Here is a 25,647-nt window from a genome sequence, read left to right on the forward strand (position 1 = left end):
ATTAGAGGAAGTGAACATTTTCATGCAAAGCAGGACATCTCAGAAGCCCAGCTTTATTTTTGAGCTAGGGAGCAATCAGTGCAACTCTGTGTTGAAGCCTATGGATTAATCAGAGCCCATTCAATAGCAAAGTGTTAATGGTACTAAGGTATTTATTAACTAGCTCAGGATGGCTCTCAAGACAAGGGCTGGATTACAACAAAGCTACAATCACAGTTTTCCCCCAAAAGAGACTGAACTAGGAGAAAGGTGAGGTGAAGGTGAGACAGAGATGGTTCCAGGCCATAAAGAAGTCCCAGAAGGGGTTAAATCAGATTTATAAAAGTTCTTCATTCATTTTTCCAACAAATATCTGAATGGGCATGGAAGCAGGCCTTGACTTTAGGATTTTATCTGAGAGAGGAGAGGATATGAACATTAGTAAATATAAAACCACATACAGTAAAAAGCAACATGCAAAGAGGTATGTATAAACATAATGGAAAGATGAAATGATAATTTCCAATTGGGGGTGGGATGGAGGAGGGTCAGGGAAGGTTTCTTGAGAAAAGGATGTGAAGAATAAATACAATGTGGACAATTCAGAAATGGAAAAAACAGGGCATCTTAGAGAGGCTGTTTCTGGAGCAAAGCAGAGGGTAGAAAAGAAGCATCGTGTATGAGAAGCATCTAGTAGTTCACTCTGGTGTAAGTATAGGGTGCTTGAAGGGGCACAGGGACTGGAGACTGAAAAAGGAGTCTGCATCGGGGAGGGGGCGTGCTATGAATTCCACCCCAAAGGGGAGTTCCCTCTCCCATTCTTCTTAATAACTACTCTAAACTGTCACTATTGTCTTCAACCTCCCGACTCAACCTCTCAATTCCTTCGATAAGATTTTTAATTTCCTACATTATTGAAAACTAGAGACTGACAGGTGTCATCTTTCTCCACTTCCTACTCCCCATCTACAAACTTATCCACACACACCCACCTCTATTGTGCTGGTGTCTTTGGGGGGGACAAGGTACCCCCTTTCCTGTTAGAGGCTACACCTATTTTCACATCTCCCAAGGCTGTGTTCTATTTTCTTTTCTATTCTACTCCATTTTTACTTCCAACCCTCCTTCTTCTGGGTTTCCTCTCCAACAGATTATAAAAATGCTTATTTTCACCCACATTCTTTAAAGAAGTTCGAGTGAGAAGTCTTTACTTCCCACTCAATATGGCATCCACCCTTACCCTGGACTGAAATGTAACTTTCAAGTTCTCAGTGACTTCTATTGCCGAATCCAACGGACATTTCCAGTTCTGATCTCATCAAGCATCTCTGTTAAGTTTCAATCCACTGATCACTCCACTGCCTTCTCCCACCCTTGTGCTCTCCAGCCCTCACTGCACTGTCGGTTCTCTTAGCACCTCTAACGACCGTTCACTTGTTTTCCTCCATGAGCTCCATCTCCGATGCCCGTGAACATCAGTGGCCCACTGTTCTTCCACCTGACACAACCTCTCCGAGTCATCTCATCCAGTCTCATGGTTTCAATCCCCACCTCTCAGCTTAGGACCTCTTCCCTGAGCTATCATTTGACTATCCATGTGTCTACTTGGTTTCCCAACAAACAATTCAAACTTGGGATGTCCAAACTGGAACATACTTTTCTTCCAAACCTGGAACGTCCTTTCTTCCGTCTTACTGCTCCCTCACCAACACACATGTACATTACTTGACTAACTCCTGTTTATCTTTCATTGATCTTCCCCAGAAAATCTTTGCTGAACCTCCAGGTTGGGATAGATCTGTGCCCTCCAAAACACCCCAGCGTATCTCAATTATGGAATAATATCATCAATGCTATTACACAAATAATTTTTTTAATGTATCTGGTTGCCCCATTACACTGTAAGCTCCCTAGGGCAGGGATGGTGTTCTAACCACCTTTTAATCTCTAGGACCTAGCACAATCCTTGACACACAGTAGGCACTCCATAAATGCTTGGTGATGAATAATGAGAGATATGTTTTAGGAAGTGATCTGCTGACAATATATAAAACATAAAGGAGAGAGAGACAGACAAGAGTGAACGAAGCTGCAATGGATAACTGCAGTAGAACAAAGTAACACAAAGTCTGAACTAAAGTAGGATTAATAGGAATAAAAAGAAGGGGATGGACATGAGAGATTCTGCTGTGATAAAATGAACTGGACTAGCAAAAGACTGAACTGGGAGGTGAGAGATGTAAGGGAGAGGCACAATCAATCATCTCTGGGAAACAAGAAAAGACACTGAATACACTGCCATAACCAGGAACTGTAATCTATTCTATACCTTACAAAACGTTCTTTATAATGGGGAATTAGGGCTTCCCTGGTGGCGCAGTGGTTAAGAATCCACCTGCCAATGCAGGGGACACGGGTTCGAGCCCTGGTCCGGGAAGATCCCACATGCCGCAGAGCAACTAAGCCCGTGCGCCACAACTACTGAGCCTGCGCTCTAGAGCCCGTGTGCCACAACTACTGAAGCCCGCGTGCCTAGAGCCTGTGCTCCGCAACAAGAGAAGCCACCACAAAGAGAAGCCCACGCACCGCAACAAAGAGTAGCCTCCCTCACCGAAACGAGAGAAAGCCTGCATGCAGCAACGAAGACCCAATGCAGCCAAAAATAAATTTAAAAAAAAAAAAAAAGTGGGGAATTAAATGGCTTAAGACTTGGATTTTGGTGGTGTTCTCTGAAATCCAAAAATACCATTATGTGATGAAATTTATAGTAATACAATGCTCAATAATTATCTGTAAGTCCTCTCCCTTCTCTTTCTCTTAGTTTCCCGATTTATCAAAGTTGGGTAAAACTGAAGGCATTTAACATATCATAGGCTAATTTATCAGCATGACACTATATATCTAGAATAATTAATTACTAGAACTTGCCACACTCAAATAAGGTGACCTAAAGAGTTTCATGACTTTTTTTTTTTAACCTAAAATTATATGAAACTCTTAAAAAGAGGTATTTGATCTAAATTCTGAAGTTCAGATGCTAAGAGGAGAAAAGTTCTTCATGATGTTTTAGAACATAAGGCTTGCTGGTTGTGACACAGACTTTACTGCTGTAGTAAGTTTGCCAAAGGTGACCAGGTTGTCCTAGGGCTAGCTTTAGAGCAGAGAAGGGAGGGCAGGATTAGAGCACAGGGCAGCCCTTTAGTAACACTTCCTCCTAAAGGAAAACAACGTGTAGGTATGGAGAGGTAGGCCTGAGAATGCAGGGATGGGTCTGGAAAACGTAAACCCAAAGGGGAATATGAGAATCAATTGAGATTAGGAAAACCAAAATTTCTTAGGCTTATTTGACCCAGCGCAAAGAGTTTACCTGATTCATGATGGAAAATTTCCTCCCAATTCTGTTGTCTGGTAGCCGAAAGCCCTTCCTCCTCATACCATCTTCTGACTCTGACTTGAACACCTTCTCAGGATCCCCTTTCTCTTCTCCTTCAGAGAGCTCCTTTTGTTTCCTCTTCTTTCTCCTGTTACGTCTCTCTTTGGCACTCTTGGAACTGAGCTTAGAGATTTCAGATGAGCTCCGGGGAGAGCCTGCCCCTTCTTCACCTTCTTCCTCTATGGCATCTTCTGAGACAGTTCCTGCTGAAGTGGCCATCGCCGCCGCCTACGAAAGGAGCCACAGCAACAGAGCAGATCGGAAGCAATTAACTGGAGCCACCCAAAGCCAAGCAATTAGTACAGATCACTTCCTTTCCCATAGATAGGGGAAAAAGGGAAAAAAGGAGGAAGGAAAGCCAGCCCGTCAGAGGAGACTGTGGTTGGGGCCTGGTATCTCTTTTTCCTAGCTGAATTTGTACCGTGGTACACAGCCTTGCATAATCAGAGCAGAACGGCATGGTGAGAACTTTGGGATTTATTCTCTTGAGTATCTCAGACAAGAACGTGACTGCCACCTTGGTACCAAATGATCCTTTTTTTGGACAACTCTGAAAATCAATGCTAAGAAACTATACTATACATTATGGGCCCAACAATGTAAAAATACATGTATATTTGGATACAGATTAAAAAGTAAAGTGTTAGGGTGTTGGTGGAATCACAAGTTTGTTTTTCAAATTTTACTTTAATATTTTACCTGTATCTTCTTTTCAAGACTTGTTATGACCACAGAGAATCTCTGAAGGAGATCCTAATGTTTTTCTCAACAAAAAGGCTATGCTTATATGAAGCATTATATAAATTGCTCTGGCCACATTTTTTTCTCCCCAGCCAGCACAGCAGTTGTACACTGAACAGTTGAGAAATTCAACAAAAGATCATATTCACAAACAATTTGGCCATTAAGACAATGGAATAATTGGACTGACCATCTGCAGTTGTTACTTGGGTTATTTTAATCAGATCAATGACTTCTATTTGACAGTGACTGATGCCTAAAAAGATCAACTGGAATGGCAATCAGGTGGGGCCTTAGTCACCACGATCTGGCAGGAAGGACCATAGCAAAGAATTGGTCACCAACCTGTGCCTCTTCCTGTTGCTTCTTAAGTTGCTCCAACATTGCTTTGAATTCAGCCTCTTTCTGCTCTGCTTCCTCCAGTGTTGCCTGATTCTGTTCTTCATAAGCCATGGCCACCACAGCCAAGATCAAGTTCACCAGATAGAAAGAACCCACAAAGATGACCAAGACGAAGAAGATCATGTACGTTTTCCCAGCTGCTCTTAAGGTCTGTAAAGACAGAGAGACAAAGACCACTTTCTGAGTCGCTTGCGTCAAACGAATCAGGCTGAAAACAACTCACGAGCTGGTGTTCCTCTGCAGGGGCACTACTGCATTTTGAACAGGACAGCACTTCACCGCGTGGTACTTCCTCACACTGCGGAACACTTAGCATCCCCAACGGCCAAATGGCCTCCCCTCCCCTCAACTCACAGTAAATGTTGGTAGTACGTCCCATTCATTATGACAAAAAAAGTCCTCTTCCACTTCCAAATACTCTTAATATACTCCATTCGTAGAAAAATGCTTAATTTTTTTTTTAAGTTTTTACTTTTTTTTTTTTTAAATGTTTCTTTTTTTAAATTTTATTTATTTATTTATTTATTTATTTATGGCCGTGTTGGGTCTTCGTTTCTGTGCGAGGGCTTTCTCTAGTTGTGGCAAGTGGGGGCCACTCTTCATCGCGGCCTCTCTTGTTGCGGAGCACAGGCTCCAGATGCGCAGGCTCAGTAATTGTGGCTCACGGGCCCAGTTGCTCCGCGGCATGTGGGATCCTCCCAGACCAGGGCTCAAACCCATGTCCCCTGCATTGGCAGGCAGATTCTCAACCACTGTGCCACCAGGGAAGCCCCTTAATTTTTTTTTAAAGGAAAAATCGCTCTGGGCTAGGAATTACATTTGACTTTGTCAGCTGGTTCTAAAACAAGTCTGAAGAAATGAATACAAGACCTCAGTTCATTTATCTACTGGTCCTCAAAGAACATTAACAGACAAATTCCATCTCTGGGATCAGGTCCAAGTCATAGGAAGTCCCTATCTTGAGGGACATCCTTCCTTAGCCTGTTGCCATAGGATGAGTTTTTAAAGAGGGATATGACATAAAGGATAGTGGAGGGAAAAGAAAACAGGAAGGAGGATCCCAAGAGTATTCCTTGGGGAACACTCAAGGAATACTGAGTATTCCTTGAGCAAGCAAATAGACATCAAAAACAATTGTGTTTTAGGTTACGTACACGGGACGCACTATTACTTAGTTTTCATTTTTGTTCTTCTCAATCACAAATTGAAACTTAGCATAAGTCACAAAAATTTCATGGGAAAGATTCAATCCTGAGGGAATACTAGGCTGTACCACAGAAAAGAAGAATTCTAGGCAATACGAATAAGAAACTTCCCTTAAAGAGCTTCCTTCATGCCTGAGGGGAACACATTTCTTACCCTCAAACTAACTTGCATTACCAAATGCCAGAGTCAAATGGAAAACAATGGATCATCAGAGAATCTCTAAACTGGAAGACCCTCAGCAGTCACCTAGACTAACTTCACCACAACCAGCAAAATTAAATGACTTGCCCAGAGTCACCAAAGCAGCCCAACAGAATAGTAGTGACCTTTTTAAAAAAATCTGTCACAACATTCTTGAACAAATACAAATGTGTTACAAATTTCAAAACATTGACATATTTAGGCTCCAAGATCCCTGTGGATAAAATCTCATCTTTATAATGTCTAGCATAGTGCCTTGCACAATGTATTTAATATTTCTTAAAAAGATGCCCTAAGCCCAAAAATCCAAAAGGAGAAATACTGAAGATGGTCTGGTGAAATGATAGGAAGTAGGTAGAGAAGGCAGATTCCCAGGCCAGGCAAGAGGCTCTCAAGTCTGTGAACCTCTACAGCTATACATGATGAGCATTAAAGAAACCGGGCCAAGAGCTGGGAGAATTCACTTACTTTTGTAAACCAGCTGACTCTGAGAAATACCATCCTAAGATCCTATATAACGTCTTCACCAAAGGTCTCTCACACAGAATGTTCCCAACCCCACATATCCTCATGTAAATTCTATCACCAAAGAAAAAGAGGTAGCACTCGAAAAAGAGGTATTACTTACTAATTGATACAAGTTTTCCCAGTAGTCCTGGGTCATAAGGCGAAACAATGCCAAGAAGGCCCAGCTAAAAGTGTCAAAGCTTGTGTAACCATAGTTGGGGTTCCTTCCTGCTTTCATACACTGGTATCCCTCTGGGCATTGCCTGAGGAAAGAAAGGGAAACAAAGGGCTTTTCAATGTAATCCTATCCAGTCATCAGCTGTAAGGCATCTCTATGAACTTGGAGATAATAAATAACCATCTATATAGATGGTTATTTATTACAGGTCAACAAACAGGAATTAAAAAAAAGAAAAAGAGGAAAGAAACAAAGTAGCAAGGTCAATTTTTCAAAAAATGATGTCATGGGGACAGTCTAGGATCAGAATCACCTGAAAAATGTTGATTCCTATGTCCTACCCAAGACCTAGGAATAAAAGCTCTGGATATGGGATCCATGAATCTGTATTTTTAAGGGGCGTGTCAGATGATTCTTATGCATGCCAAAATTTGAGAATCACTGTCCTAGATTCATATCAATGTGCAATTCAACCAAATTTAACTTAGCTGCTATCCAAAGTGACAAATGGCTAGAAGTTCCTCTTAATCATCTCGATTCTCTTAACACCCATTGTGACAACCATGTCATACTGGGGATTTCAGTGACCTTGATTATAACAGTTCTTCTGCTTTAAGACTCGCCTGATATTTATTTCAGTGTAATTTCTAGTATCTACTTCAATACAGAAATTAAATGAACTTCTAGTCGTCATGTCATCTTAAAACACCAATTCCTGTATTTACCAATATACTCTAAATAATGACACCACACCCTACATTTATATAGTCCTCTGTTTACAAAGCACTTTCACGTATGTTATCTAATTGGATCCTTACATAACCCTTTGAGAAAGTGAGAACATGATTAAATCCATTTTTAGATGAAGAAGCTGAGGCTCACATAAGTTAAATGGCTTGCCAAAAGTCTAAAAGTAGCAGAATCAAGACTAAACTTTGTTGCTGTACACTCATGTTCATCGCAGCATTATTCACAGTAGCTAAAATGTGGAAACGACCCAAGTGTCTATTGACAGATGAATGGATAAATGTGATATATACATACAATGGAATATTATTCAGCCTTAAAAAGGAAGGAAATTCTGACATATACTATAACATGGATGAACCCTGAGGACATTATGCTAAGTGAAATAAGCCAGTTGCAGAAAGACAATTACTGTATGATTCTGCTTAAGTAAGGTACTTAGACTGGTCAAAATCATAGAGACAGAAAGTAGAATGGTGGTCACCAGGGGCTGAGGGGAGGGGAGAATGGGGAGTTACTGGGTACAGAGTTTCACTGTAGGAAGATGAAGAGTTCTGGAGATGGATGGTGGTGATGGTTGCATAACAACATTAGCATACTTAATACCACCGAACTGTACATGTAGAAATGGTTAAGAGACCAAATTTTATGTTACATGTATTTTGCCACAATATAAAAAGGGGAAAAGATATTACATTGCAACTCTTTTCCCTCCCCCACGTTGTCAGGCCTGGCATATTCTGGGTCAACCTTGGGTGCTAACCTATCATGAAGACAGTGTCCTTATTCGATATTTTATTAATTGCGTTAGGATAGAATGAGGAGAGTCTTCAAGAGACAGGCAAGATATCTGATGTTATAGCTTCTGTCTTTAGCATTTTACATCTTTAATTTTGGCTTGAGACTATGGACACCTTCACCTACTAGTGAAATGTCAACTTTGGACGGACAAACATAAAACAGAAAGAAAATCTGAGTCACCCAATACATCGGGCCCACTAAGGATCCACTATATGAGCACAAAGAAAGAGAACATATTGTCCATTTTTGTCTGACAAATTATTTTAAGGGAGGAGAATAAAATTAGGTGAGCTACTTACCCAGCATCAGAACTGTTCCCACAGAGTAAAGGTTCCAGCATGCCAGGAACTGTGTAAAAATTTGCTAGAAAAGTTTGATGAGGCAGGAAATGAATAAGGCAGATTTCAGTGAATGAGAGAATAAACAGTTATTGATTTTAGCTCATATAAATCTTTTCTGACAGCAGTGAAACCTGATAAGAATTCTTTCCCATTAACTATTTTCCTATATATATATTTAACAATGAAAAGTGCTGCTGTGTAGCCTTTAGTGCAATGTTCTTTTCACAGACACCTGACTTCTACTCGTACTTCAGATCTGTATGCCACGTTCTAGCACTTGAATCAAAGGGTCTAAAAAAGAGGTTTCTGAGTTCTTTACCCCTTTACACCACTTTACTCTTCTATCCTTACAACTTCTCTCTACCAAAGATAAACTGATCGCTAGTTACCATGCCCTATTTTAAATTAGAAGGCACGTTTCCCTTTCGTGTCCCTGAAATCCCCTTTGCAACACTTTCTTGTAGGTACTAACTGCCTTTATTTCCTCAGGAGTGACTAACAGTGATACTGCTAACTTCCCCCCATTGTCTTACAGAAGTACTACTATACCAAATATCCCTAAGGGTAAGACCCAAGTGCCTTGGTTCCTGAAATGAACTTGTTAAAACTCCTTAACTGTAATAGGATCAAATGATTACTTAGAGACTACTAGACCAGATTGATTCCTAAGGTCTAAGTAGTATTCAGAAACCTTACTAGGTATACTCTATAAACTAAATGTTTAAATATCTCAGGGAAAAGAGGATTTTTATCAAGTTTCTAAGCCTGATTTTCAAACCAAAAGTTTAGGGGTACGTGTGGAAAAGATCTAAAGTTTCATTTTTGCTTTTAAAGGGAGAGAAAGAGAGAGGGAGAGAGGGCTGATATTTGAGAGCTTCTGAACATAATCCGACCTCAAGGGAAGGGAGTAAGTTCACAAGGCTCCTTCCAGCAGCCCTGGCCTTCCTTTCCGGAAGACTTTTTCTTCCCCCACTTGCAGAGACGGGGCCACCTACTTTTATTGTTGATGTACTCTTCCCAGTCAAAGCCCTTGGTGCCGTTTTCAAGATAGCTCTCGTTGAAGTTTATGGGCCACACCACACACTTGTTCCGCAGGTTTCCCATGAAGAGCTGCAGTCCGATCAAGGCAAAGACACTCAGGCAGAACACTGTCAAGATCATCACATCCGACAGCTTCTTCACGGACTGAATTAGGGCGCCCACGATGGTCTTCAGGCCTGAGGGGAGAGAACCCCTGGAGTCAGAGTCATCCCCCGGCCCTCCCCACTTCCCCCAGCCTCCCCCCTCCGCCACGGCTCCTAGTCCCACAGGGCCACCCATGAAGCACGGCCACTTCACCATTTATACCATGGGAATAACAATGGGGCAGCGGTATTATCAATTCTTCCAGGGGCATCAATTTTTAAGTCAATATTTTTTGAAAAAGAAAGTCCCTTCTCCAGCATGTGGCTCTTTTCTTCCTGGAAGTACCTCCCTGTCTCTGACTGCTTCTCCGCGACTCAGATGAGTCAAGGTCTTACTTGCCTCAGTGTCGCCACACATGTTGCTTCCTCTGCCTGGAATGCTTCCTTCCCTTCTCTTGTCCCTCCTGCCTGTTTCCTATTCATCCTCCACTCTCGCTTAAAGAGCAATTCCCCCAGAAAGCCTTCCCTGACTTTACAACTCTTCTCCCTCCCCTACTATTACTATTTTAATAGCACCTTTTACTTCCTCTGTAGCATTTGTCATGGTTAGAGTTACTTATGTCTGCCTTGTTCACAGGTGTATCTGCATGGCTTAGCCCACAAGGTACTCAGTAAATATTAGCTGAATAAACAAACAGAAAATCAGGAATTGAGGAGGCTTCCAGTTTGGAAAGAGAACTACAGGTAAGTTTAAAAGCCAATAATAAGTGAGAAGGTACAATAATATTTTCCCAAGAGCTCTGGAAATGCCAATGTATTGAAAAGGTTGATCATTATCAATCCAGTATTTATGGTTTGTCTTTCCACTAAAAAATATACCTTCTCTGCATCACATATACCTTTTTTTCTGTCCTAGATTAAAAACTTAAAAAAAACATATAACCCACTTGAATTGACGGTTTAAATGCAAGCCACTGGTTCAAATTTGAATCTGCAGGCAGATTTCTTAACTGCACAGGGAGAGATCAGTGATAGGAGGCAAAGAAAAGTATGGTTGTGGGTTCGTGATGTTTGGATCAAGACTGAGTCTACATGTGGTTCTCCTGGGCATGCTCACACATCAGCTAACCATAAGACATGGCCAAGAAAGCACTGAGCACTCCCGGGGTGCCAAAACACCAGGACGGACAGCAGGCAGACACAGAGCCTTGACACACAGGCCTCGAGAGGGATCTTATCCCTAATCTACTTCTGAAGACAAGACTATCACACTGAAATTCTACAGAAATCCTAATCCTGGCTCTGATCCTAATCCTAATCCTAATTCTAATCCTGAGTCTGGGGAGATAATTACGAATCTTAATCAAGTTATACAACTTACTTATGTGATCTGACCAATAAACCTAACCTCCTTGGATCTCAGTGTTTTCATCTTTAAAATGGGGATAATTAGAGTAGAATATCATAGGGCTGTTGCGAGGATTAAGCATGATTCATACAAACACTTAACACAGCACCTGGCACACAATAAATGAATCAAATGTTAACCATTTTTGTCTGAACCTTAGTTTACTCATTTGTAAAAGGTATTTAAAATATCAACCTCGCTGGGTTGTTGTGAGGTTTAAATAAGATAATGAATGTTAAATACCAAGCACAGTGCCTGGTACTTAATACTTGTTAGCTATCACTATGATACCTATGTTGCCCTCCTCAAAGAGACAGGATAATGGGATAATGACACTGCATGGCTAACCTCGTACGATGGTGATCTAATGGGTGGTGTGGACGTGACTCTTCTTTTGCTGTATTTTGCAAGTGACTACCTAGAATTTTCAAAGTTGAGTCCAATAGTGGTAATGGATGCTGTGCCTAGCACAAGCCCTGGCACAAAGCAGACACTTAATATGTTTTTAAGTTCTTTATTGAAAGAGTAAATGAATAAGAAGCTTTCTTTCCTCTCACACAGATATCCTGAAAGGGATGTAAGGGAAATTAAAGAAAAAAGAGCCAAGGGTTAGACTGTAGAGACACAGCAGTGTGCAAAGGCTTATGTTTGCTCACAGAGCAGGCCTTCCATGGAGACTGTGGCCACCAAAGGGATTAGGAAGAGCTTGCCTGGGCTCCAGGAATAAGGCATTTCTGGCCTGATTCCTTGTCTCCTCGCAGGGCTGTTCAGAAAGAGCACAAGGCAGGAATCAGAAAGTAGGAATTCTGATCCTGGCTCAGCCACTATTTATGACCCACTGTGTTTCAGAACAAACTTAAGGTCACCTCCCAGTCTCATTTTCTCATACACACAACATGCATAAACACAGGAGCACCGGCAGTGGGCAGTGGAGGAGAAGCTGAAGAATCGTCTCTAAAAGTGTTTTGTTTTTTTTTTCTTTTTAAAATCTTTTTAACTGTGCCTTGTGGCACGTGGGATCTTAGTCCCCCGACCAGGGATCAAACCCGTGCCCCCTGAAGTGGAAGCACAGAGTCTTAACCACTGGACCGCCAGGGAGGTCCCTCTAAAAGTCTTTAAAAATAGGGCAGAGATATTTACTTGTTCGTGATTAAGTAGTTGAAGTTTCAATCTTTTATTCCTAAGTCCTGGAAAATTGTATCATAATCACACAGCTAGGTAAGAAGGTATTGGTAGTACAGAATAAAAGGCAGCTATAAAGAAGTAAAAATTGTTCCAGTGTTCTGGAACTCATTTCAATAAGTTGCTAAGGAATAGAAAAGCTGGGTTGAGGCAGGTGTATGTTGGGTCGATAAGTCAATTCTAGGCTCCTAGAATTATACAGTTCTGCTTTCAAAGTCAAAGAGTGATATATATATATTGATTGATTGATTGATTGATTGATTGCTGTGTTGGGTCTTCGTTTCTGTGCGAGGGCTTTCTCTAGTTGCGGCAAGTGGGGGCCACTCTTCATCGCGGTGCGCGGGCCTCACACTATCGCGGCCTCTCTTGTTGCGGAGCACAGGCTCCAGACGCGCAGGCTCAGCAGTTGTGGCTCACGGGCCTAGTTGCTCCGCGGCATGTGGGATCTTCCCAGACCAGGGCTCGAACCCGTGTCCCCTGCATTAGCAGGCTGATTCTCAACCACTGCGCCACCAGGGAAGCCCAAGAGTGATTTTTAAAAAAGAGTAGTTGATAAACCATAATGGAAAAGAATGTATATATATGTATAACTGAGTCACTTTTCTGTACAGCAGTAATTAAGACAACATTGTAATTCAACTATACATCAATAAAAAATAAATTAAAAAAAAAAAGAGTAGTTGAATAGGTCACTGAAGAATGGCTGTAAAGTTTCTTTTCCTGGACTTCTTTATGAAGAGCTTATATAGCCATCTCTCCTGAATGGTTCAGACAATCACCTGTGTGATTACTGGATGATAGTTCAAGGCCCTTTCTACTTCTATTTTAATGAATTGAGAAATGAGCTGTAAGCTGTCATTTGTATTAGTAACAAGAGGATAAAACTTTAAAATAGTCAAACCAATGTATTTGTGACATTAATTAATTTTTAAAAACATACAATTTTAGCATAAGTCTAATCTGATTTTCCTGGGCTGGGAACTCTTTGGACAGTTCCAAGCCCATACAACAGGAAATTCCAGGCTATGAGCTCAAACTATCTTCTGTTCCATAAGGGTGGGCTCCCAGCAGCCTTGTTTGTAGGAAGTGACCTTCTCTTAGTACTTAGATGTCAGGATGGACACCTGACCTAAATCTAGATCCTGTCCTCCAGGAATATAGAATGGGACAAGAGACAGTCCAGTAGCCTTTTCATGTGGTGGGAATGATAATATATAAATCTGGGAGCTAAATGGTAGCCATATTCTATCATTATATTAGGATATGTCTGTGAAGTCAAGACAGCATGCTAAGGGATAGAAAAAGGAAATAGGAGCATGGAGAAGAGAAAGATGAAGACAAGGTACTCCCTGGTGTCTGGGGCTTTCTGGCTCTGCATTCTGGTTTCACTGGCTTCCAGAAGCCCCAAAGCATTCCAGCCCTTAGTTTCCTTGAAGTACTCCTGTATCTTTTTACTTGCAACCAGAGATGCTCAAATAATACACCAACCCTACATGGAACTCCTCACTTTTCTGGGGATTGACCTGAACACTCACAATCGGCTGGTTCAACATCTCTTCTCCATAAACCAGATGCCACTGCTGAAGAAATCTGTACACATGAGTCCAGAAAGCTAAAAAAAAATTTTCAAGTGTTTTGCTTTGAAGTCTGAGGCTTAGATCAACTCCTCTGTGGAGTTCTTTCAGCTTTCAAGAAGGTTAAATTAGAGACTTAAGTTGGAAATGGTATTCAGCCGCTTATACTTCACAGGGTCTCAAAGGAACAAAACTTAATTAAGCAAAAATGATCACTAAATAACACTATGGCCATCCAAAAAGTTTACTCTCTAAGATTCTCATCCAGATTGTTAGGAGAAAATTAGAGGAAGGCACAGGAAGAAGAAAGGTGATGTAACTTAATGTCTGTAAGTGAAGTTAGGCACACAATTACTCAGCAATATTAAATGTAAATGGTTACTGGATTATACACAGGCCTCAGCCAAGACTCTTCTTCCTTCCATTAGGGTTGATAATTGCAAATGACCATATTTGCAGACACTGATGCCAATTTATGGAAATGACGCCATCAATGCTTTTCTTAAGCTCAACCTTCATAGTCTTGCCAGCAGTGGCTGCCACATACTAGTAAATACAGCCAAGCAAAAGTGCTCCCCCAGCAACAAGCAACGCAGGTCAAAAAAAGTAAGAAGTTGCTGGTAGAATTTCTGACCTGAGGCGTGCAAGAATGGAGAATGCCACTGTTCTGGTTGTGAGGATAAACTGTCTTACTTCCTCGACTGGTTCACAACACCACATACCAGAATAAGCAAGAAAACTAATAATCCGAAACAGAGCAGAAAGCTCCTTCATATGACTCCTACACAACAGAGTGTGACACAGAAGCCACGTGGCGGCAAATTGGACAGCGAGAAGACGAGGCTAACGTTAACTAGCCCTGGGATGTGTCTGAGCAGAAGCAGTTAATAGATTTACTACAGAACAAGGAAAGACAGCTGGACCCAATGTACAGAAAGGTCAGCTACCAGACCGGAAGTCGGACACTTAAGAAATTTTGAGAAGCAGGTGAAGCCGCTGTCACAGAATTTTACTCCGCTCTATGTCCAAAGGCGCCTCTGAACCTCCTGTCACCTTTCCCAATGCCCAGCAATCCCCTGAACAAATGAACAAAGCCTGCTTATGTGCTAAGTCCAGAGAAATCAGCCATGCATACTGGGATCAAGATCTTCCACCATGCTGATGCCAGATTATAAATAAAGTCAATTTATCTTTCCTAGTTTGTGGTTCAGGTTGAGAAATCTAACTGGTTTGAAGCAACACGAGCTACTCCTACAAAATGAACATCAGAACAGGCCTCAACAGCAGTAACAAGCAGCTGTCACAACAGGGGGAAGAACAGCTCCCAGCCCCCAAGTCTGGCTCGGTCCAGACAAGTCCTGGGGTACAGTCATGCCGGGTCACCTTCCCTGCTGCAGATTCAGTGCTCACAGTGACAGTTCTTGGAGGTTCTTCAGATCAAGAGTAATGTGGGAGAGACGTGGGGGGCCCTCGATTTATTTACTCAAGACCAGATTCGTATCAAAGTCTGACCGCAACTAAACTAGCTCCCAAAGGTGGGGCTGGGAGGTGGGGGCTGGGAGTCCCCAGTATTGCTCCACTCAGGACCACTGTGGTAAACTTCAGCTGTCTTTCCTGAGAAACAGTAAGGAAAAAGGAGAAACACAAAAGCAACTGGATTAATCACTAGAATATTTTAAAAGAAACAATGACTCTGAATAGAGTCTTAAAACACTTTCTATCCCCCTTCACAGTGCAGCAGAAATTGCCACATTCATAATGGGCACATTTAAAGAAAATACCTTCTTTGTGAATATTGGGGTGGGAAGGAGAAGGGCCTCTCATTTTCCCTGCTTCTTATCTGATACCACAGGTAAAGAGAGAGAGAGGCGGTAACAGAAATGAAAGCAGAGAGATAACAAATCCAAGAGAAAAATAATCAAGAAATTACAGCTCTAAAGAGAGCAAAATGACCAACAGAAGTAGTGCTTTGGGGAGCCATTTAAATGATGATGGAAATGAAAAGGGACTGGCAGTGAGGCCCTCCCAACCGGTTTTATTTACACCATTAAGTGCTACACTCTAAGAAAACCCTGAGACACCTTCTTTGAGATGTCCACCCTATCTTGGGGGCATGTTAGTCCTGTGGCTCATGGCCAAAGCACGCAGGAGATGAAAATTCTGACAAAGTCACTTAGAAGTTCATTTTTGTACCCAGATAAACACAAAGTGAAAACAAAGTTTTAAGACATATGACATTCTCCACAGAATACTTCAATGTCAAGTTGAATGCGGCAAGTTCCAGACCAAAGAAAATATTAAAAGGGTCTTTTCCTATAACTGACCCTTTCAGCACAGTTTGTATGGCACTGTTCTTCAAGTTGAGTTCGCCGAAGCAGAAGGGAAACCATGAATGATAGGTATCCAGGTCTTGAGTTGGCAAATAAAAAGGGTCAGGATGTGAGTTTAGTCTTTTCTAAGCCACAAGAAGGCTCTAAATCAAAGCATCTCTTGTATAAAAGGCTGGAGCTAACTGATACACTGTACTCTCCAATCTTCAGGGAGTCCTGGCTGCCCTGACACATTCAGAGTATCTATCAATACCAAAGATGCTAAGAGGGATGACGGCATCAGCCAGGTGAGCAGGGTGAGTGCTCTAGGAAAGGGAAAACTCTCATAAAGAGCTCTGTGAGAACTTGCAGGTCCCACGTTAGTTCTGTGGCTGCTCTCACTCCTGTTTTTGGCAGCTTCGGCAAAAGCCTATCATCAAACTGGGAGCAGGAAAAGGCAAAAGAAAGCAACAATTCCACTGAAGTGGCCTATGAGAAAACTTGGTACCCAAAGCAATGGCTTTTACTCAGAGGGAACTATGGCCCAACTCTATAACTGTGGAGTCAAAATGACTTAGATTTCCAGTGAAGAAGGGCCCAGGTCTACTGTCTCATACACTGGTGTTACCACCTGGGAAGGAGACCTGGGTAACAGGCAGGTAGGAACAAGGCAATAGCCTTCTACAAGTAGAATGGGGAGCAAAAGGACTTGGGATTAAAAGTCACACTTTAATTCAAGTATCAATTATACCATTCACTGATAGTCATCTATTATTGGCTTTACTACCCCTTAAAGTTATTTTCCAAAGCCTCCCAAAGCCATCTCAGTTGGGGGGTGCTTCTAGAAATAGGAATCCAGGAATCTATTTCAAACTGTGAAGCTGGTGTCTAAATCTTCATACAAACCCTTTCTTTGGGTTTAGGTTTCTTCTTTATAATTGCTACTGCTAAAATCATTTATGGAGGACTACTATGGGCCAGGCACTGTGCTTATAAATATATATTTGTAATACAGAATGTAAAACTAGACATGAATATATATCTATAAAGCTAAAGTAATAAGGATAAATTACATGACATCAGTCAAGAGTTATCTTGCAGAAATGCTGTGGTCAGAAGTTAATCATACAGCAGAGACAGAGACAGAGGCTAAGAGCTGGAGCAGAGACAGCATCTGCTGCCCTAGTTAGTGAGCAGAACGCAGCTTTCCAATTTAATTCTGGAAGAGAAGTTTTGAGATCACAAGAACATAAAGAGACAGATGCCTTGCGGAGTACGCTGGGGGAAGTGAGCAGAAAACATGGGATCATATTTTAAAGAGGCCAGAGGAGGAAAGAGACCAAAGGAAAAATGAAAGTAAAGATTTGGTGGTACAGATGTCTTAAAAAAAAAAATAAGACAAGGCCTGCCTAAGGGTTAGGCTGCCATCAACAAGCTTCATGAAGCTGCCTAGAGAATGAGCTGTCAAACAGATTTGAAATGGCTAGGAACTAAACCTTGATAAGTCAGGGTTATAGTTTTTTGCCAAGGAGAATATACTCCAACTGACACCCAGCCTCTGGTTGATAAGGAGTAAGCTACCATTGTTAAAAATAAAGGAATTCATTTTTTAAAAACATTTATTTATTTGGCTGCACTGGGTCTTAGTTGCGGCACACGGGATCTTTTAGTTGTGGCATGCAAACTCTTAGTTGTGGCATGTGGGATCTAGTTCCCTGACCAGGGATCAAACCCAGGCCCCCTGCACTGGGAGCACCGAGTCTTAGCCACTGGACCACCAGGGAAGTCCCAAGGAATTCATTTTTTTTTTTAATAAATAAATAAATTTATTTATTTATTTATTTATTCATTTATTTATTTTTGGCTGCGTTGGGTCTTTGTTGCTGCATGCGGGCTTTCTCTAGTTGCGGCGAGCTGGGGATCCTCTTTGTTGCGGTGCACGGGCTTCTCATTGCGGTGGCTTCTCTTGTTGCAGAGCACGGGCTCTAGGCGTGCAGGCTTCAGTAGTTGTGGCACATGGGCTCAGTAGTTGTGGCTTGCGGGGTCTAGAGCGCAGGCTCAGTACTTGTGGCGCATGGCCTTAGTTGCTCCGCGGCATGTGGGATCTTCCCGGACCAAGGCTCAAACCCATGTCCCCTGCATTGGCAGGTGGATTCTTAACCACTGCGCCACCAGGGAAGCTTGGAATTCATTTTTAATAGGGCCATAATTTACTGGCCCGCTTCATAGCCCAAATCTGTAAATGGAGAAACTTGAGGTTTACCTTCCTGAGGTTCTCAGTAAGCTACATTCTAAGTCTTCCCTCTCTGGGATTCTACCTCTGTGCTTCCCTCTCTCTGCATCTGATATCTAGATAACGTGTTGAAAAGGGGAAAAGAGGAATTATTTTTGGTTCAGCCGCAAGGAGAAGAGCCACGTGATGCCAGGAATAGGATGCCTCTGTTCTTCGTGTCCCTGTTTCTACAAAACTGCAGTGGAAAGCCTCTTGGGAGTCTTCCCTGAAAACTCCTGAACATAACCAAAGTCGAACCAGCAACAACGTAGTCTTGACTTCTGCCACATTTCTGCCAACAATATTTTAGTTAGCAGACTAACTATAATATCTTTCCTTCCAGATTTCAAGATTGGTCTTTAGAAAAACAGTTATTACCTGGTAGAAAGGATTTGAATTAAATTAATGGATCTCAACCTGGGGGCCACAGATGGGCTTTGGTGTGGGGGGGTGGTGCCTGTGACCTTTCATCTGATTCTCAAAAGGATCCAAAACCTTCAAAAGGTTAAGAACCACTGAGCTAGCTCAACCAGAACCAAGAAAAAAAAAGGCAAAAATTTTAGAGAGATTGTCAATCAACTACCTCTCAACCACCCACGGATTCCTTTTTTTTTTTTTTCTTATGAAGTTTCTGTACTTTTTTGTTTGCCCACATGTTTAGACGTATCTTATCTTACCTTTGACTTTATTTTTAACAGCACCTGCATAAGCTTTCACTGGGATTTATGTTTGAGAATGGTCTCTGAATATATATGTAGTAGATGTCTACTGGTTCTTATTCTAGTGAAACAGACAGCAACAGAATGTGATAGACAGTGATTATTCAAGTTCAGGCTCTTAAATTTGTCTGGAACACTGGACTAGTTAACTGGGTAAGGTCTCTTCTGTGATTAAATAAGTCCATTAACACAGTAACAATAAAAGTACAATTCTTCGAATAACATCCCATCAGCAAACCATGCGATAGGAAGCCTAGAAATCATAAGCAATGGAATGATGGTGAATGTTAAAATTACTGTAATTCCATGAGGCTAGGAAGCAAATGATCTATATTCAAAGAGACAGCTAGCTCCGTGACAATTCTTTCAGATATTGTAAGATGCAAGTGATTCTTAAGCACGTGCTTTTTCAAAGCATGGATGGAATGGGGGCTGCATGCCTAGCAAGCACTGTCAGAGATACTGCCTAAGGACCAAAGAGCCATTCCAGAGAACGTCTCCCAGGAAAAACATGCGGAATGCAAGGCCATATCAGCTGTGCTGATGCCGCTCCAGAATGTGGTGGACAAAATGAATGGAGGAGAAAGAGGAGATGAGGCAAAGTCAGTCTTGTGTTTAAATTTTCTCACCTGGAATTACAGAGATAGTTTTCAAAGCTCGCAGAACCCTGAATGTTCTCAGCGCTGAGACATTGCCCAGGTCCACAAACTCTGTCACATATCTGTAGTAAGGGAGGTCACGCACAGACACAAATGACAAACACGGACACAAACACAAACACCAAAGGAAAAAAACAAAACCACAACAAAACAAAAAGTACAATACGTCACGTCAGGGCCCTAACCCAACACCTAACACCAACCCCGGGCCATCTTACCTGGGATTACCGAAATAGTTTTCAAAGCCCTCAGTACCCTGAAAGTGCGTAGAGCTGAAACATTGCCTAGGTTTACAAACTCTGTTATATACCTGCAGAATCAAACCAAAGTTAACTTGTAATGGTACCACTGGGCGAGGGTTTGAAAATGGGGGTAAGAAAGGGTCTTATATACAAGCTATGATTTCATTTATTTCCTTGAAAAAGAAAAGTTTCAAAATATAAACATTTAAGGAACACATTTTTTTTTCAATTGGGCAAGGAGAATTCAAAAGTGTATTTGAAAGAAGTGATACCACCAGAAGGTTCCTAGGGCTTTCTTTCTTCCTCAGCATTGTGATGTGCAGATCCCAGTCAGAATGACTACTTAGTCCATTCATTTTTTTTTAGTAAAAAGGAAGGCCAGGAGGTATTCAAAGGCTTATGTCTCCAAGTTTTATGAACAATTTCTTAGGAAAAGGAGACAAATTTCTGCAACAGGAGTCTCATAAAAACAAATCTACATTAAAATAACTCCCTAGTTGACAATGGCAAAAATGCCTAAAATCTCTGCCTAAAAACTCTTAGATAAATGATTTATCTAAGAGTTGTATGCATATCTTTGCAGTCATGCCTACAGATGAAGTTTTAGCCCATGACATACAAAAACAGGGCTCAGGAAAAATCTAGATCATGGGATCAGAGCCAATATTGTGTTAAGTGCTCATTTAAGTGCCAATGTGGCACTGTGGCACTGTGTTAAGTGCCAATATTGTGTTAAGTGCTCACCAGCTCTGTGCCTAGCAAGGACACTTAAATTTTAAATGAACACCAATGTGTATTCATAATGCTGGAAAGCTAGAAATTGTCTTATATAACAGAAAGTCAAAGTTCCAGTTTCAAATATTCAATGCATATCATTCATTCACACTTTATAGTTGACATACATTTTTCTATCTGATGTTCAGACCCATACATATACAAATGCACTCAATTTCTTACACGTCTGTGTGCATACACATAAACACACACAATCTATACAACACACTTACCCCCTACCAAACCACAAAGTACTTTCCCAACCTGAAAATAAAAATAAAGTCTGCTATAACTCTTCTATCACCAGCTAAACTTCCCAAAGAGATACATTTTCATTGTTAAAACAACACAAATTACCCTAGCATACCAATGTGGTGTTACACTGTTCCCTACTAATAATAGTTTGAAGCTCTGGTCAGTAATTCTTTACGAAGTGACCAGATTGGATACTTGGCTCATGTTTTGACTCTAAAATATGCTCTGAATTCTGCAACATGTGGATAGCCTCATGAAATTACATGTGATATAACATACCCAGGACACTGAGTTCCAGCCTAAGGTTTACACCTAAAAAATCTGAGGTCTTCACAGAGGCCGCCTAGTGATAATTGTGCGACCCCTGGTCAATGTTGTAGGGGAAAATAAAATATGAGGGAGTGTCAATGGGAAATCACTTCCTACTTTCTCTCCCAGCTGCAAAGCCTCTGCTCACCATCTCCCATATATACATGCTGTCACTTCCTGAACCACAAGAGGCCCTCATAAGCAAGAATCATAGGCATAAGTTCATACCACCTTACATGGTTATCCATTAATTCCTCATACAACTAAGCCCACAACCTCACACTTACAAACTGTCATACAAACACACCCAAGAGTACAACCACACATACATAATCACACCCAGAACACCAATAAAGTAAGCAGAGAACTTACGCCATCATGATGACACTGAAATCTAACCAGTTCCACGGATCCCGTAAAAAGGTAAAGCCATCTATGCAGAAACCTCTTGCAATGATTTTCACTAGTGATTCAAATGTATAAATCCCTGTGAACGTGTACCTGTCAAAGAAATGGATATCTTGAGGTAATTTCTGAACAGACAGAAACTTTAAATGAATCTTTTAAGATAACACTTGCCGACTGTTGGCTTCAACTATCAGAGACAAAACAGAAAGAACACAGCCAATGCAGCAGAAAGGAAGTGAGGAAGAGAAAGGGATGTTTCAAATGAAAATTACTGAAATGCACAAACCAAGAACTCTGGAATGTTGCACTGGGCCCTGACGGGTATTGCAAAGAAAAAACTCTGTATTGCCATCTAGCACATGATCATTTGAACCAGGCATGGAGGCTCCACAGCTAATTTTAACTTGAGACAAGTCAAAAAGAAAGGGAAAGCTAATGTTGGAGAAGAAGGCAGTATCATCAGGAACTGAGGGTACAAGATGGTGATGGGGCAGCAAGTCAAAGCATTGGCTAACATAGGAAAGGGCAGAGGTGATGAGTAGTAACTTCCAGGGCATACTTTCTCTTTCTAAAAGAGTTGACTTCTAAGGATATTTCTTAAATTCCACATGTATCCTCACACATCTTTGTGACATGAAAAATGGGCAATAATTTTCTTCCTTGATGCATAAGCTGTGCAGTGCAAGATTCAGTGACTAAAAATATTTAAAACAAGCTGGCAGAAAAATAAATAAATGAGCTACTTACTCCACATTCTTCGACCAGTCAGGAGGGTTACTAAAAGTCATGAATACACAGTTGGTCAAAATAGTGCACATAATGATCATGCTAAATACTGTAGAAAAAAGTCAAGGGAGAATATACAAAATCTGGCCAGTTTTTATCCTCAGGAAGCAAACACATATCGCATTGGGTATCACAGGAATTAAATCAGTAACCTGACAGGAGACAAAGCACAGAGAGGAGGAAAAGGCGAGGTGATAATGAAAACTCTGGTCATCACCATGAACACAGAGTGCCACCATGTGTATCCACACCTGGCCAGAGAATGTGAGTGGACACAGCAGGATGGCCACTCTCTTTCTTTCAAAAGCACTGTCACTGTTCTACTCCTTTTGGATAAACATTTCTCCCTCTTACCACTTATGCCTCTAAATACCTCTTTGCCTAATAACCAGAAATCTTGTAGTCTACCAGATGCCAAAGTCATCAGATGAGAAAATAAATTAAATCTAATCTATATTATTCAGTAGTCATTTATTGTTAATTATCTTACATTACCCATTATTTGGAAATGTGCATGTCATTAATGATTTTTTTTTTTTTTAATAGTCTTCCAAAGGTCTGATTGTTCTTGTGGGGCAAGGCAACAGTCAATGTATGCTGAATTTGTCCAATCTGGGAAACCAGTTATGGTACATTGGGTAAGGATTTTAAGGACATCTGCACCACCGTACTCCTAAGAATTAGGTAACGAGGCAAATTCATCTGATCATTCTGAAAGTGCCTGGGAATGTTTATGGGTAGCAAATCATTTTGTTGCCATTTTAATTCCATCCAGGATCTTTCTCAGCCCTTCCTGTTCTTGTCTACTGAGAAAAATTAAACTGCTTCAGGTCAATATGAGTTACTCAAATTCAAACTGTCACTTTAATAAGCACAGAAGCCATATCTCATTTGTTGCTAATTCACTCTCTCTTGCTAATGGCATTCACTATCTTCATTCTATTAGTGGAGTTTTAAAAAGAAAAACTACTTCTTACAGCTGGATTTTTTTCTTCACTACAGCTGTATTTTTCTTCAGGGAATAATAACATGTTCTGGCTAGAAGAGAAAAAACACCATCTTCTGATCCAACAAAAAGGGAAGAAGTCCATTGTAAATTATTTATTTACTTATAAACCTTTAGATTTCAGGTCTATGTTGCTTGTAAACCGAAGATTCCAGACCAGGTTGCTAAACTCTTACTGTTAATAAAATGTGCAAAAGCTTAGCAAACCTATTTACAAAGTAGCAACTGCTGGTTTCCTCATCCTACTTGGAGGGTACAAAAACTCTGAAGCATGGGACTAAGTACTGTCAAATTGAAGACCAACCATGAAAGTTTAAAGTCACTATGCAAAGTTACTAACCCCATCACATAATTTTTCATCTGTCATATACTCTCCGATATTAATAAGACATAAAAGTCAAGCCACATGAATGAATTGGCATTTTCTGTTTAAGGGGAGCAAGAATACCAAAACAGAGTCATAACAATCCTGCAGTCTAGATCTAAACCTCTGTACCAAGGAGGCCATTTAATCTGAGAAACTATCTTAGATACTTTCTAAGCTCACTGTTCAAGAAATCAAAAATATTCAAGGCAGATCTCTAAAACACTCATTCAATTATCTGTAACTCAAGAAGTAGCTTTTCAAAAATTCTAATATGGACTTTAATATATAAAAAGCTGAATAATCTAACTCTTGAAGTCTGAGTGCTTTAAAAAGTAAGACTTCAGTAAAAGGTTACCATCTTAATTTGTCGCTCTTAATGATATCCACAGAATTCCAGACTCCCATGACATCATCCTAAGAAAAAAGGATTTGCTGAAGCTCAGCTCAGGACTCAGCAGAAGTCACTCTTAAAACTTCTAACTGGTGGGACAGTCACCTACACTATTGGTAAAATACTTACTATACAATTAAGTTGTCCACATTCAGAAACACACACCAGCGACCATGCAACTGCTGCACTCACTCCACATTCACAGAAAAGGATATGAATGTATCAAAATTTTAATAGCTATTCTTCTTATCAGGTTAAAAGGACTTAAAATGTACAAGGCAGGCGTGGCACTAAATCTGAAGAGAGTTTTCCCTCTGTTTAATACTACAAAGGTCTGTGGAAAAAGAGAGAGAGAAATTATTAAAGCATGGGAATTAATCATCACATGAAACAACATTTTTCTAGGCAAGAAATAAACTCAAATGTACTTGTAAGTTTTACTTCCCAGTTTGGTCTCTAGGGCAAGAAACCTTCAGGCAATATTAAGACAAGAGAAACCTCTTTCCCTCACCTCCCTCCCCCCGCCCTGCCCCAGATTACATTACAAATAGATGACACTATCTTAGCAGTTTTACAGTATAAACTTTCCTTTCAGAAACAAGACATTTGAATTATACATAAACTATTTTATGCCAGCTCTGGACAAGATACTTAAGTTTATTAATTTAGGATTCATTCACTCAACAAATATTTACTCAGTGCCTACTATATGCCAGGCACCGATCTAGGTGCTTGGGAAATATCAGTAAACAAGGCTACCCTAGTGTGAGGAGCTTATATTCTAAGGGGGGGAGACAGATAATAAATAAAAAACATAATGAGTAAGTAAATTACACCGAATGTGATAAGTGCTATGGAAAAAGGAAGAAGATCAGGGAAAGGCAGCTCTAGAGTGCAGGGGTCAGGGGATGGGGTGAATGGAGAGATGACAGGTTTGGGTTTTTTTTTTTTGAAGTATAGTAGATTTACAATGTTGTGCCCATCTCTGCTGTACAGCAAAGTGACTCAGTTATACACATATACACATTCTTTTTTTTTTAAATAGTCTTTCCTTTTCCATTATGGTTTATCCCATGAGATTGGATATAGTTCCCTATGCTACACAATAGGACCCTATTGTTTATCCATTCTAAATGTAATAGTTTGCATCTATCAACCCCAAACTCCGAGTCTATCCCTCTCAGGTGGTCAGGGTAAGCCTACTGAGAAGAGAGATTTGAGCAAAAACTCAAAGGAGGTGAGGAGGGTTCTTCATTCCACCAGTATTTACCTACCAAGTCTACTCTGTCTGGCTTTTAAGAGCCTCCATTATCAGCCTTGCCAAAA

General features: G+C 40.9%; 1 protein-coding gene across 5 annotated transcripts in view; it reads right to left on the minus strand.

Moving 5' to 3' along the window:
• SCN8A (sodium voltage-gated channel alpha subunit 8) overlaps positions 1–25,647 on the minus strand; it is a 113,782-nt gene that overhangs the window by 64,059 nt on the left and 24,076 nt on the right. For 3 of the 5 annotated variants that reach the window (XM_061204670.1, XM_061204667.1, XM_061204666.1), the window contains exons 2-10: positions 24,537–24,655; positions 22,519–22,608; positions 21,736–21,864; positions 19,754–19,845; positions 9,532–9,753; positions 8,495–8,558; positions 6,591–6,732; positions 4,499–4,705; positions 3,347–3,640 (exon numbers count right to left, since the gene is read on the minus strand). In XM_061204670.1, the coding sequence (XP_061060653.1) occupies positions 3,347–3,640; positions 4,499–4,705; positions 6,591–6,732; positions 8,495–8,558; positions 9,532–9,753; positions 19,754–19,845; positions 21,736–21,864; positions 22,519–22,608; positions 24,537–24,655 (1,359 nt within the window). Of the gene's footprint in view, positions 1–3,346; positions 3,641–4,498; positions 4,706–6,590; positions 6,733–8,494; positions 8,559–9,531; positions 9,754–19,753; positions 19,846–20,001; positions 20,094–21,735; positions 21,865–22,518; positions 22,609–24,536; positions 24,656–25,647 lie in introns of all 5 variants that reach the window. The other 2 variants (XM_061204671.1, XM_061204668.1) reach the window with 1 other exon arrangement.

Source organism: Eubalaena glacialis, chromosome 11, assembly GCF_028564815.1.
Source record: "Eubalaena glacialis isolate mEubGla1 chromosome 11, mEubGla1.1.hap2.+ XY, whole genome shotgun sequence".
NCBI lineage: Eukaryota > Metazoa > Chordata > Mammalia > Artiodactyla > Balaenidae > Eubalaena > Eubalaena glacialis.